Source organism: Vicugna pacos, chromosome 23 (genome assembly GCF_048564905.1).
Source record: "Vicugna pacos chromosome 23, VicPac4, whole genome shotgun sequence".
NCBI lineage: Eukaryota > Metazoa > Chordata > Mammalia > Artiodactyla > Camelidae > Vicugna > Vicugna pacos.
Window position 1 is genome coordinate 128694 of NC_133009.1, and position 14866 is coordinate 143559.

Below are 14866 nucleotides of genomic sequence, written 5' to 3' on the forward strand. Positions count from 1 at the left end.
GTGATTCCCTTAAGTTGCTGATGTCTTAATTTGAAACACATTTTAAATACTCTGCATTTGTACTCTCCTCCCCTCGTGATTACCAGGTTTGGGGTTTTTTGGCATTATGTTTCACCTCTTTTACTTCACCCTTCAGTGTGATAACAGTAACCTGTTATTAGAAGGCTTCAAAGCCCAGTGATGTCCAATAGGCAGGCGTTGTTAACGATCACCTGAAATTTGGCTACTGGAAACAGAGGTGTGCTGTCAAGTATACCAGAAGTAAAACAGTATAAATAAAAGAATGCAAAATATCTCATTAGTGCTTTTTAAAAAATTTTTGACATTGAAATAATATTATTTTACATTTCAATTAAGTAAAATCCATTATATTAATTTCATCTTTTTAATTTCTTTAACTAGAAAATTGAATACTGAAAAAATTCTTGTTTGCTAAATTTCTTTTTATGTGAAAGGGTATGGAACTTTTATCAAATGCTTTTTCTGCGTCTTTGATGTAATCTTTTATTTTCTTGCATTAATCAGTTATTGTGGTGAGTTACATTGATAGACTTTCCTAAGTGTCAGCTAGCCTTATACTTTTTAAAACCAAAGTATAGTTGTTTTACAATGTGTTAATTTCTGGTGTACAGCACAGTGTTTCAGTTATACATATACACCTCTTCCTATTCTTTTTTATTCGAGGCAATTACAAGATACTGGATACAGTTCCCTGTGCTGTACAGTAGGACCTTGTCGTTTGTCTATTTTATATACAGTAGTTAGTATCTGAAAACCCCTAATTCCTAATTTATCCTTCCACCCTCCCCTTTCCCCCCAGTAACCATAAGTTTGTTTTCTATGTCTGTTAGTCTGCTTCTGTTTTATAAATACATTCACTCGTGTCACTTTTTAATATTCTACCTGTAAGTGGTATCACACGGTATTTTTCTTTCTCTTTCTGGCTTCACTTAGTACGATGATCGCTGGTTCTGAGGCTGTAGCTCGCGCTCAGTTGTGGTGTGTGCGCCTCGGCTGCCTGCTGCGGGCACAGGTGGTTTCATCGCTCTGGTCTTTACCCGTCTTCCTCGTTCGTGTGCTGTTGATACCCTGCCTTTACTGCGTGTCTGCCTTTGCCAGTGAGCTTTCCCATCTCATAACTTTCTTGTCTCAAGTTGTGACCTTTCCATTTCTGCCTAGAGAAGGTCCTTTAGCACTTGCTGTAAAGCTGGTTTGGTGGTGCTGAATCCTTTTAGCTTTTGCTTGTCTGTAAAGCTTTCCATTTCTCCATCAGATCTAATGAGAGACTTGCTGGGTAGAGCACTCTTGGTCGCAGGTATTCCCTTTTCATCATTTTAAATATATCACGCTGCTCCCTTCTGGCCTGTAGAGTTTCTGCTGGAAAAAATCAGCTAATGGTCTCATGGGAGTTCCCTTGTATGCTGCCTGTTGCTTTTCCCTTTTTGCTTTTAATGTTCTCTTCTTATCTTTAATTTTTTCATTTTAATTGCAATATGTCTAGGGGTGTTCCTCTTAGGGTTAACCCTGTGTCGGACTCTCTGGGCTTCCTGGGCTCGGTGACTATTTCCAAGTTAGGGACGTTTTCAGGTATTATCTCTTCACATATTTTCTCAGGCCCTTTTTGTCTCTCTTCTCCGCTGGGGACCCCTACAGTGTGAATGTTAGTGTGCTTGATGTTTCCCAGGGGTCTCTTAAACTGTCCTCATTTCTTTTCATTCTTTTTTCTTTTCTTTTCTGGTCTGTGGCAGCAATTTCCACCATACGCCCTCAGCCCCGCCCCAGTGGTGGGGAGCAGGCAGGCTGCCCTGCTGTCCCTCACACTGTGCTCTCAGAAGCGCTTGCTGAAGTCAGGCCCCAGGCCCCAGGCCCCACCACAGTTGTTCACAGTCATGTACCTGGGGGACAGCCTGTACTCCAACTCCACCTCCGGGCGTGTGAGCCCACAAAGCCCGCGGCTGCTAGGATCAGACCCGCCCCAACAGGCACCAGTAATCTGCTCAGATATCCCACAGGTGCTCGGCTCACAAAGACACCAGTGGCATTAAAAACCTCCAAAGCTGCCTGGGACATAGCTCAGGTTTCAGCCTTGCTTCTGAAGTCGCTGGGCCCTGGGGAGTGGGCTCTGATTTAAGCCCCACCTCTGCTTGGGGGCGACCCACCAGGCCTTGCACACTCCCAGAGCGCGAAGCGGCCGTAAGCTCACCGAGGAAGAGGCTGCCATGGTGGCTTCCCGCCCCTCCCTTCTCACATGTTAATAGTGGGGCTTTGGTTGCACACATGGGCTCCGTCACACACTCAGCTGTGGCCTGTACCACACTCCAGCCCCTTTATGCTGTCTCTGGACTTTTTGGCAGAGGACATATTGGAGAGAAAAGGCTCGAGTGTAGAACGCCCAAGGTGAGCTGGCATGGCAGTCCCACTGTTGTAGCAAGGTGTCCTGGATGCATCGCAAATAAGATTAGTTTCTAGATTTCTAATCATTTTTGGAGTCTCACAGCATAAAGTTGGGGAAAATGTCATTTATCGAAAATTTTATTGAAAGAAATGAGCATCCTAGGTTGACAACTTGGCAGAAGTACAGGTTTTTAAAAAGTCATCCCTAGAGAGGAGGGTACCGCTCAGTGGCAGAGTGTGTGCTTAGCACACTTGAGGTCCTGGGTTCCAGTGCGCCATTAAATCACTCAATCATTCAGCCAACCAACCAACCTAATTACCTCCTCCCCCCAAAAAATAATTTAAAAAAAATTTTTTAATCATCCTTCTCCACACTTCTCCAAATACACAAAAAGGGGAACACAGTCTTCTGTAATGACATGGCTCAAATTGAAGCTTGTTCATCTTATGCCCCTGACGTTAGATGTGTGATCCCGGATTTCAGGGTATAATAGGATGTGTAAAGAATGCTAATCTCACTTCTAAAGGGTGAGTACATTTTGAATTCCTCGTTTTTAAGTTACCAGTTGAATTCCTGTGGTTTAACCTATGGGAAGGTTGGATCTTAGCACACAGTGCGCACACCACACACACAGACACACACACAATCAGGCTACACGTTCTTTTTGCCCTTAGGAGACTGAAATTTGATTTGCTAACCTAGGGGACAGGTTGGCAGTTGAAAGCAAACTGCTCTCTGCTTCTCAAAGCGCCAGTCATGAGGGCCGTTTCTTCTGATTGGCTCTCCCTGGAGAGAAGTGAAGCGCAGAGGGGGGGATACGGCGGCCACATGCACCTGCGCGGGCTGCAGGATCAACGGTCAGCATCAGCAGGGCTCTGTTTAATGAACCCTCCAGCGGTGTCACCGCCTTGCTGACAACAGCACCAGTGCTGGGGAAGTGAAATCTATTGGAAGACAAAATAATTGCTTCATTTCCTGGTACAAAGACAGAAACCTGATTTTTGTGTGCATAAGAGCGAGCTTTCAATCCTCCACTGGAAGAGAGCCTCGCACAGAGCGCAGAGCAAAACACGGACAGACCGCGACTGGGTGAGGCAGCCTGGTTCCCGGGACTCCAGGAAAGCAGCTCAGGGCTCTCTAGGCTCTGGAGGCGAACACCCAGCCCAAAGGGGGCTGTCTCAGTCAGAGAGAGAAAACAGTTATTTTCATTTGTGCTTTTCCATGATAAAGTGTTTTGACAAATCAATAGGAGCAGGGAAAAACCCCACTGATGTGATTCACACCTAATTTATCTCATTATTGCCTCATTATTACGGGGCGGCAGGGCAGCTCTCCCAAATGCTGTGTCTGGCACACCCTTGAGAGTTAAGAGGAAAACGAAAGTGACACACAGAACTCAGAATATTCATGTCACACGTACGTTTTCTTCAATTTCCTTGAACTGTCGGTGCTGGTGAGTAAGATTATGAGGCGGGCGTCCTTTTAAAGGTGTGTTTCTGAACGTTGCTAAGGTTAAAAGTAAAGCTCACTTTCTCTGAAACATGAACACAGTGCAGCCTAAAATTAAGGCATTCGGGTTGTATCTGTAGCATTCAAGTGTATTCTCAGATTTCTGCATCATAGTCCACCTTGTGTCTGATTTAAAAATGCATGATGCTTGTTTACAAGCACTAAAATAAATTAGTCCTTCACTAGGTACCTGGCAACTCACAAAACAGACGCGAAGAGCTGTGAGACAACATTTGCAATAAGCAGAACAGTGCCGGAGAATTCTATCTGCTTCCACATTCTCAGCAGAACGGAACGCGAATGCCAGTCGACGGCCACCCGAGCTGTCCAGCCGCAACGCTGAGGCCCAGCTGGCACTTAGAGCCATTCTTCCTTTAAATGAACCACTTCCCTTGAATTTCGGCCAACTTCCCAGTATTCTTTCTCAAATTTCTTTTTGGCCCTTGTCTTCCTAACATTTTTCTCATCCACTGATTTTCCACACGAATATTTAGGGTGTATCTCGGCATGGAGATATTTCCTCCCACCACTTCCAGGCTGTGTGACTCTGAGGCAGTCAACACTGCAGGTTAATTTGTCTAATCTTGTTCAAAATGGACATAATATAAACAGCTGCTTCATGAAATAATTATGGCAATTTACAAAAAAAAAAAAACCCTAAAAAACAAAGGTGGGGATCTGTCTCGGCATCACGGCTAGAACTTTGTGCCCCACTGAACACAAATTAAATCTAAGTACACTCCATCTATCTCGACCACCGTGAACAGAGATCTTCCAGGATGCTGAAGAAGGGTCTTCGTGGGCCTCCCTGTCATCCATCCCCAGCCCCATCCATCCCATGCTGCTGGCTCAGCACTGAGGGCCCCCCCCATCATTCATTCATCAGTTTGTTTTTGCTGAGTTTACCCATCAGCAAAGCACAACGGGAGAGAGACAGTAAAACAACGTCTTAACTTACTGATGTTTTAGTTCTTCAATGGACAGGTGCATCCTGGAAACAGAAAAGAGCCTCAGTGAAGCTGCAGCAAAGTGAATGGGAGAGAACCAGATGCATTTTCAGGCCATGATAGAGTTTGGATTTTATTCTAAGGGCAACAGGAAGTACCGAAGGATTTTGAGCAGAGAAAGTGACATGATGTGATTGGTATGATAAACAGTTCGTGCCGACTGTTGCAAAGAAAACTCTGGGGGCAGGTAAAGCAGTTGGGAGATTAGGGTTATTGACAATTGATGAACCAGGCAATATTCGAATTTAAAAAATCAAGCTTAATGTGATGTCCTGCTGGTTGGATGTGATGGCACATCAGTCTCTGGCTAGGGAGAGCCCAGGGTCCTTTCCCTGCGCTGGGGTTGCCTGCTCCATAGGTATCCCTCTTTGGAAAGATGGCAGGTTCTTAGTTCAGGATGTGTTGCTCATGAAATAGTCTAGTCTTATTAAGGTGCCCTGCTCGCAGCAGCAGGGCGGGGATGCCCACCGATCTGCGGGAGACAGAAAGAAGGATGTTTTCTTGAGAAGACAGTGACAGGAGTTTTATGAACTAGCCAGTAGGCAATGTTAGATGAAAAAAGAGCACAGAGGTGACATTTTAACTTTACAGAAGATAACAGAACAAGAATCAAGAATCACTGATACAAGAGGTGGGAACAACTCTCTTGGAGTATTTGTTGCATGTTGGCAGATGACTAAAAAACTAGCTACTTACTGATGTTAAGGGGAAATATTTGAGAGCAGCAACTTCTGGTCACATATTAGGGATATTACTGAAAGAGAAGCTACCTGTTTAATCGATGCTGGGAAAAGCTTCCAATTTAAGTGACTAGTTCTCCTTGCTGATTTCAGCTGAGCTGTGCACACATGTGGGTTGTTGGTTGATCATTTCACCTCTGTTATATGTTTGAGTCTAAATGTTTATTTTACAAACATTTAACATATCTTTTTCCTTTTCCTTTTCTGTCTTCTAAAAAACTATATATTGTTTCATTTTCCTTCCACTGAGACAGACGGGGCCGGAGGGGCCCGCAGGGTGGGACATGGAGGCAGACTGAGCCAGGGAGGGGTCGGTGGGATCAGGAGACTGGTTACAAACTGTGGGAATGAGCAAAATATTGATAGTGAGAGACAGGTTTCCCACTGCCAGATAAGAGTTAAAATTTGGGAAAAAAAAAACAACAAGTGGTGTTGGGTTAGAACTGGGAGCACTGGTGGGACCTCCTAATCTTTAAAATACTGGCAGATAGATACAGAAACAGATGTGCGTGCGCACGGGCCGACCTTGTTTTATCCTGCTTTGCTTCACGGCGCTGCGCAGACACCACGCCTTTTACTGAAAGATTGCGCCACCTCCGTGCCAAGCAAGTCTTCCAGCGCCACTTTCCCAGCGCCATTTCCTCATTTCTAGTCTCCGTGTCACATTTTGGTAACTCTCATAATATTTAAAATCCTCCACCAGCAAAAAGATTATGAATCACTGAAGGCTCAGGTAATGGTTAGCATTTTTTAGTGGCAAAGTGTTTTATAATTAAGATGTGTATATTGTCCTTTAAGACAACATGCTATTGCGCTTAGTAGACTGAAGTAGACTGTCAACCATTTTTGTGCGCACTGGGAAAACAAAGCATTCATGTGGATTGCTTCGTTGCACTACTCGCTTTATTACAGTCGTCTGCAAGTGAACCTACAACGTCTCTGGCGCGCGCGTGTGTGTGTGTGTGTGTGAGCTCAGACGTACATCGCCAGCTCTGTCTACTGGAAGGGCTCAGAAGCAAGGCCATCCCAAAGAAATGAGTACACTTAGCGCCCACATCCTGATTTCTGAATACCATTATCCAATTTAAAAAATCCCAGTGCCCCCGGAAGAAGGGACTGTTTCTAGAACCAGAGAAGGGAAAACACAAGCTGAACATTGAATACCTTTTTGTGCCACAAAGGAAGGAAGTACTAAAAAATGATGAGGATTTACCGAAAAGACACAGGAGTCAGTTTGCAGGGGCTCCTCCTAAGCAAATACAGGACAACTTGTGCTTCAAAATAAATGATGCTAACAGATTATGGCCCACTGAGTAATATAGGAATGTATGTCCATCCTGACATAAATCATGAAGGAACAAGAGACAAACAGAAGAAAAAGAGAAAGTTATTCCTTACAATACCATGCCGACTAATAAACACAGAAGAAGTAACAACTGGAAAGTCACCATTTGGGAACCATAATAGTAATAATTAAAACAGGCAAGAAGGATCACTTAATGCTAAAACCAGCAAAAGTCTGTTGACAAACATGATTTTTTAAGTTGAAGCCTGGTTCATTTACAAGGTTGTGTTAGTGTCAGGGGCACAGCATCGTGATCAGTTATACACACATGTACGTACACGTTCATACTCTTTTTCATTATAGGCCGTTACAACGTGCTGAATAGAGTTCCCTGTGCTGTACAGTAAGGCCTTGTTGTTTACCAAGTTTATATGTCACAGTTTGCACCTATAAATCCCAAACTCCTGATTCATCTCCCCTTTCTCTGTGGGTAACTGTAGTTTGTTTTCTATGTCTATGAGTCTGTGTTTTTAAAATGTTCGTGTCAGTTTCTTTCTCAGATTCCACATGTAAGTGATAGCGTACACTATCTTGTTCATTTTTATGACTGAGTAGTATTCCATTCAACTTTTCAGCCTTGAGTATTATGTTGACGATGGGTTTGTCATTAATAGCTTTTATTACATTGAAATATGTTCCCTCTATACCTGTTTTGGTAAGACTTTTTATCATGAATAGATGCTGAATTTTATCAAGTACTTTTTCTGCACTTACTGAGATGACCATGTGGACTTTGTCTTTCCTTTTGTTGCTGTGGTGCATCCCACTGGCGGATCTCTGTGAGTGGAGCCTCCTTGTGACCCTGGGAGGAATCCAACTTGATGATGGTGTATGATCTTTTTTATGTGTCATTGGCTTTGGTTTGCTAATATTTTGTTTAGAATTTTTGTATCTATATTCTTCAAAGATACTGGCCTATAATTTTCATTTTTGGTGGTGTCTTTGGTTTTGGTATCAGGGTGATGGCATCTTCATAGAATGACTTTGGGAGTGTTCCCTCCTCTTCAAACTTTTGGAAAAGTTTGAGAAGGATCAGTATAAGTTTTCCTTTGTATGTTTGGTAGATTTCCCCAGCGAAGCCATCCGGTCTTAGACTTGTTTGCAGAGAGTTTTTTATTTTATAATTATGGATTCTATTTCCTTTTAGTGGCTGGTCTGTGCAAATTGTCTATTTCTTCTTGATTCAGTTTTGATGGACTCTATGTTTCTAGAAGCTTGTCCATTCCTCCAGGCTGTCCAGTTTGTTGGCATATAACTGCTCATAGTATTCTTTTTTTTTTCCTTCTGTGGTATTGGTTACTATTTCTCCTCTTTCATTTCTTATTTGATACAGACTGGCTGAATGGACACAAAAATAAGACTAATATATTTGTTGCCTGTAAGAGACTCACTTCAGATCTTGAGACACATACACACGGAAAGTGAGGGAATGGAAAAGATATTCCACACAAGTGGAAATCAAAAGAAAGCTGGAATAGCAATTCTTGTATCAGACAAAACAGACATTAAATTAAAGACTGTTACAAGGGATAAAGAAGGACACTAAATAATGGTTAAAGGATCAATCTAGTAAGAAAATACAACAACTGTTAAGTATGTATGCACCCAGCACAGGAGCATCTCAATACATAAGGCAAATGTTAAGAGACATCAAGGGAGAAATTGACAATGACACAAAAATAGTGGGATTTCAATGGACAGACCATCAGGACAGAAAATCACCAAGGAAACACAGGCCTTAAATGCCACATTAGACCAGGTGGGCCTAACTGACAATTCCACAGCATCCCATCCAAAAGCAGCAGAACGCGCGTTCTCCTCAAGTGTATCTTCCGGTCGGAGCATTTATTCGTTTATGTTTAAGGTGTATTGACATGTATGTTCTTACTGCCATTGTGTTAATGGTCTTGGGCTTGTCTTTGTAGGTTCTTTTTTCCTCCTTTTGGTCTCTCTTGATTTTGTGACGATCTATAGCGTTACGTTTGGACTTCGTTTCCTTTTGTGTGTGTGTATCTGTTACAGATTTCTGGTTTGCAGTCACCACGAGGTTTTGGCCTAGCAGTCTGCATAAACACATGACTGCTTTAGGCTGCTGATCTCTTAACTTCACATGCATTTTAGACTGTCTGCATCTGCATTCTCCCCTCGTGATGACTGTTTTTGGTATCAGATTTTAAATTTACTTGTTTTGTGTGTCCCTTACCTGCTCATTGCGGATACCGGTGATTTTACTACTTCGCCCTTAACCTTTCCTCCTCGCGTGCATGTGGATGGTGTCCTGCCTTTACTCTGCTTGCCTGTACCGGTGAGCTTCTCTGTTTCGTAGTTTCCTCGTTCCTAGTTGTGGCCTTTCCTTTTCTGCCTGTAGAAGTTCCTCTAGTATTTTTTGTAGAGCTGGTTTGGTGGTGCTAAATCCTTTAAGCTCTTGCTTGTCTGTAAAGCTTTGACTGCTCCATCAAGTCTGAGCAAGAGCCTTGCTGGATATAGTTTTCTTTGCTGTAGCCTTTTCCCTTTCATTACCCTAAATGTATCATGCCCCACTCCCTGCTGGCCTGTCGTTTCTGCTGAAAAATCAGCAAACAGTCCACGGAGCTCCATTGTATGTTATCTGTTGCTCTTCTCTTGTTGCTTTTCATATTTTCTCCTGATACCTAGTTTTTGTCACTTTGATCGCAGTATGTCTCGGCGTGCTCCTCTCAGGGCTAACTCTGCATGGTCTTTCTGTGCCTCCTGCACTTGGGGACTGTCTTCCTCCACGTGCATCACCCCTGCTTGTCCCCCAGCTTGTTTTCTACTCGTCTCCTCCTGAAATGGCCACCTTGAACATTGCCGTGACGTCTACTAGGTCCAAGGTTCCAACCTTAATCCTTGTTAACTTCAATTTCTTTGTAACTTATGGTGACTGGTAACTTCACATTTTTCTTCTGGTTTAGCTTCTTTCAGTTTTTGATTCTTTTCCCTCCTTACTTGTCCTTCCTTCCCTGACTGCTGTCTCTGCATCCATGCACGGTCTCCGGGAGCACTCAGCTCCACTCATGGTACCACAAGCACCATGTTACTTACTAATTTGAGAAAAGTAAACTGCGTGACTCCCCTGTGGGGGGCACTGTGTTAGGTGCAGACCAGCACACTGAACACAGGATGTACTTGTCCTACTAGAGCCTGGGGTCTAGTCTGATTAGACTGTGAGTAAACAAAGGACCACACAAGTAATCATTTGGGTGCAGTGCAGTCAGCACCAAAGGAAAAGTGAAGGGGGCCATCTGAGTGGCTCCTGAAGAAGTGTGTTTAACGTCAGCCATGGAAAGGTTGTAGGACTCTTTCTGACCTAAAGGGAAGAGCTGTTTAAGATGAATTGGCCCTAAGGTGAGAAAGAGCTTGGGGCCCCTGAAAAACCATTCCCATCAGGCTACAAAGGGGAGAATTAGGCACAAGTAGATGAGGCTGGAGCCAGAAGAGAGACACATGGTGTAACCACAGCTCCATGTAGCACACCCTCACTTGGTCCCTGGCATTGCACCCAACCCTTCATAAAACGTATCGGCATTCAATTCTCTTGTAGAGTTAGGGATTTACATCATGACTTTACACTTGAGAAAATGAGGATTAGAGACACAATTTATGAGCAGGATTATGCTTCTAGAAAGGAGTGAAAAAAACTATTTTCTATGCATTGTAATACAGTGCAAATAATTTACTTAAAAACCCCTGGTTACAAATCTTACAACTTAAAAGTTTTCTTTTACTTTGTTTTCACCTGTTAAGGATTCAAATTAGATTAACGAGATCCAAGTGAACAATGAAATGGATGTGTAAGAAGACCAGAAAGGGACTCCCTAAGATAAACCTCCCAATTAATGTCATTGTTTTGATTTTAATAGGTTATTCTGTCCGTTTGGCGGTAACTACAGCTGCACCAATACATTTAATCACGTGTGTCTGGTCATGACCGTTCTGATTAACGTACTTCTGAAATGAAGCGCTAACTAGTCCAGCACTATCTCGTACCCGAGATCTCCTGCTACTTACAGTCACGCAAGCATGCACACGATCAGGCTGCGGCTGCTTCAGTGTCCGCTGCAGGCTGTAAAGGAGCGGTGCTCCACCACAGCCTCCCGGAATGTGACTCTGCTGCGTACGGTGTACCCGACCCTCCAGCGCCAGCCTGGCGGCCTCCACCCCGTCAAGATCCTGCAGCCTCCGAGCTTCCAGGCAGAGCAGCCATCTTCAGTTACCACGTGAAAAGAACATTCAGGCCACCTGCCCTGTCACCACTAGCATATTACAGTGACAGGAACTGAACCTGTGGCCTGAATATTTCACTTTTCAGGAACTTTTCTTATTCGAAGACAGCAAGTGATGGCCTGAATAGAACAGGGACATGCGAAGCAGCACACTTCAGCGCCCACTCCTAGGGTCTGTCAGCCCTCCATTACCATCTCGGCGGTCTCCAATCCTAGGCTTCTGCAGGACGGCAAGCTTACGGAAGTAAGAGCTGCTTCTGCAGGCTAAGTGAAAGAACCCACGGTGGACCTGAGGGGACAAATCACAGACGCACAGCATTTTTTGTTGTACTCATTTTTTTAATTTTATATTTTTATTTATACTGGGATATTATACAATTTTCAAAGCTAACAACAGATTCTTTTTAGTATGTGTATTTGAAGCGTAACAAAATAAAAGTATTTCACAAAAGAAGTCCATATTACAGTACTGCTGAAATATGAGGCACAGGATAATTATGCATTTGTGGGTTATAAACGTAACACGTTCATTTTAAAGAAAGACATTAATATGAATAACATTTTGGTTAAAATAAGTATGTGAATGTTAACAGCAACACCTGCAGGGCTGTGACACAAGAGCGCTGTTTCGTGACAGACACCGCATAGACGGTCAGCGTCCAGGAAGCAGCTGTCACGTCTCACCGAATTCGCCATCGCTTCACGTCGCTGAGCACTTATGTACACAGGGACACCCTTCGCCACTATCCCCAAACCTCAGCGTACAGGACAGTCACCCCTCCCCGCTGCGCCCGGGGGAGCTGGACCAAAGTATGAATAAAGTTTAGAACCACATGTCGCTTACATTTTGCTGTTCTTCAGATCAACTCAAATGTCTCACTTAATCAATACAAAATTTACTTATAAACAGAAATATAAAGGGAACATTTTATAGGCGATTATACAAGTTAAAACTCCTAATCATCTTCATAATTCACTGAAATGATTCTGTTCAAAATTAAAATTTGTCTTTTGCACAGCAGTTTCTTCAAGAAAAATATAAACACTTCGATTAAAACAAGATTATCCCAAAGTTTCCACATGTAGAAAATAACCATGGATTTCCCTGATCATCAAATTCTTCCCAGCTGTTTCTTCCTAGCAGACAGATTCCCCGAAAAGAAACACTTAAATCTTTGCTTAAATGCCTGTGATGAGTCAAGCTAATGAACTTGAACCATGTAGGTTTTAAAATTGCAAGAAAAAGGAGCATATCCGTTCCAGATGGAGAACAGTGCATCTCACTCAATTATATTACATTAAAATGGACACGAGATGAGTGGTCAACACAAACAATCCACTCATCACCCTGGAGACACGTGCGGGCGCCGAGGGCACAGGGAGGTCTCCAGGATCCGGAAGGAACAGCACAGCATCTCACACCTACAACAACCAGCTCTCCTTGGCTGATCCCAAGATAAAATTATCCTAAATTCAGAACTGATTAAGATACTAAAGCTGATCAAATTTAGGGGGGAAAAGTTGACACTTCTGCCCTTTGTACATCTTTAAAGTTTACAAATGACTTGAAAGTACTCAAATGACTGTAAGAAAAGTACTTTATGAAAAAACAAAACCAGCAGTTCTAAAGCAGCTAAAGGTAGGTGTTCTCCAAGCATGAGGTGTTCCCTCTGGCAGGACTGTGGATCCCAAGGTTACAGGGCGGCGCGGAGTCCTCACACAGTGACCGCCGCCCAGCCTTCTGGCTTCACAAGTCTGTGAGGCGCTGGTCACCACGAACACGAGGGCCTTCAGAGCAAACATCTCCACAACAGCACTGACTGAACCCTGCATTCCCTTAAGCCAACCCAAGTGTTACCAGCTCTGTCACCGTCACGTGTGCATACAGCACTTTGCCAAAAAGCTTCTCAATAGAAATGTTAATCTCATAAAAATGCTGGCTGTGGCCCTGGCCAGTTTTCACGTCTTTATAAACATATTCTGAAATTACAACCTTCAATGAATTGAAACAGTGTCAACATTCACCGGTACCATACAACTCACCTCCCTTCTTCCTCCCTGACAAGACTAAGTCCATGCACACGGGGTGGCCCAGGTTTTAGAAAGTTAAACAAGAAAGTATTCAATCCAGGAAAAGTGTTGGTACACCAGGCATTTTTTAAGGCTATTAGGTTGTCAGAAAATCTGAAACAATAATGGATAAAATGCATATACAATATAAATAGGAAAGGAACTTGAAGAATATAAAAAAATTTCTAAAGGGGACCAACCAGAACTTCAATAAAATCTATGAATAAAAACCTATGCTTACACTACAGTGTGCAGTCAGGTGCAGAGCACTGAAACTCACAGAGGCACTGAGACATAGCACTACAAGATTATTCAAAGAATATTTTTCAAATGTACAAACAATAGTAAAAACACACACACAAAAGCCTTGGGCAATGTGCAACTTTCAAAATTACTATCAAACCAGCCAAACAAATCCTTAACCACTTTTTAAATGGATTCATTTATACCATGTTACTGCAAGGAGAATATCAAAGATATTAAAACAAAACAAACCAAAAAAAAAATTCTTCCGTGTCAGACTCACATTTTGTCCCCAAATTTTTTCACATTTAATAGTCGCATTTTGAATGTAAAAGCTAAGAATTTTAAATGCTTCTCAAATAGTTTACATTTATCTTAAGTCTATTTGAAAGCTGCAATGCTAAGAACTAGAAACACATACTTCAAACTTTTAAAAATAAAATAATCACAAAAATTCACAATTGTGTTCATCTCAAATGTCCACAAATGAGTGCAAAGCACACAAGTCACCTGCTCAGACACGTCCCAGCAGGTTGAGGGTGTCTGGCTGAGGCCAAGCTGCACTTCCGACGTTTGGCGCTGAATCTACCTGAACACAACTTATCGGCACAGAACTCTAAATACTTCTAAAAATCTTGAGCCATTAAAAACCATCATGTTCCGTTTGCTCTGCTAACATGCAATTTGCTTATCCGAAGTCATTTGGGGGTTGCGAGCAGGTGACTTAAACTGGTACAAAATGAAGCTTACATGAAAACTGGTTAAGGATTCAAAGCACGTTAGCTCTGAAATACTAATCTTAACACCCACATCGGGGAGGTATGATCTGCACAGAAACACTGCCGCGCGTGCGCGGCCGGCGCTCAGCTGCTGGCGGTGCAGGTGTGCATCCTCTTCGCCATGTCGTACACGTAGGTGATGTCCGGCCGCTTCTCCGGGTCCGGGTTGATGCACGTGTTCACCAGCTGCAGCAGCTGCAGAGACACACGACACAGCGACTGAGCCCCGCCGCCGGGGCGAGCCGGTCGCGGGGGCGCCGCGGGCGGCTGCGCGCTCCCGGGACGGCGCGCGCGCTGCTGCGCGTCTGTCTGCGCGTCTGGGAACGCGCGCGACCCGGTCAGCGACTTCACAGGGAGTCGGCCGCTCTGAGGGGCAAGTTCACTGGTGAGCGTTCATGTCAAACAAGCAGTTTTCTCCACAGTCACAACCAGAGGCTTTAAAGGGATCTTACGATTGTTCAGAGAAGTTTAATCAGAAGACAGCAGTCAGTAAAGACGGTAAGTTTTAAACCAAAGACTCCAAATGAACTGCCA

At 43.4% G+C, this 14866-nt stretch overlaps 1 protein-coding gene across 2 annotated transcripts in view; it reads right to left on the reverse strand.

The window, feature by feature from the left end:
• LOC140688665 (serine/threonine-protein kinase Nek7-like) overlaps nucleotides 1-14866 on the reverse strand; it is a 118424-nt gene that overhangs the window by 32743 nt on the left and 70815 nt on the right. Inside the window, exon 9 of one of the 2 annotated variants that reach the window (XM_072948269.1) lies at nucleotides 11565-14527. The exons of the other annotated variant lie outside the window; for it this stretch is intronic. Within the exon in view, the coding sequence (XP_072804370.1) occupies nucleotides 14417-14527 (111 nt within the window). The 3' untranslated portion in view covers nucleotides 11565-14416. Of the gene's footprint in view, nucleotides 1-11564; nucleotides 14528-14866 lie in introns of those variants that run through there. 2 annotated transcript variants of the gene reach the window in all.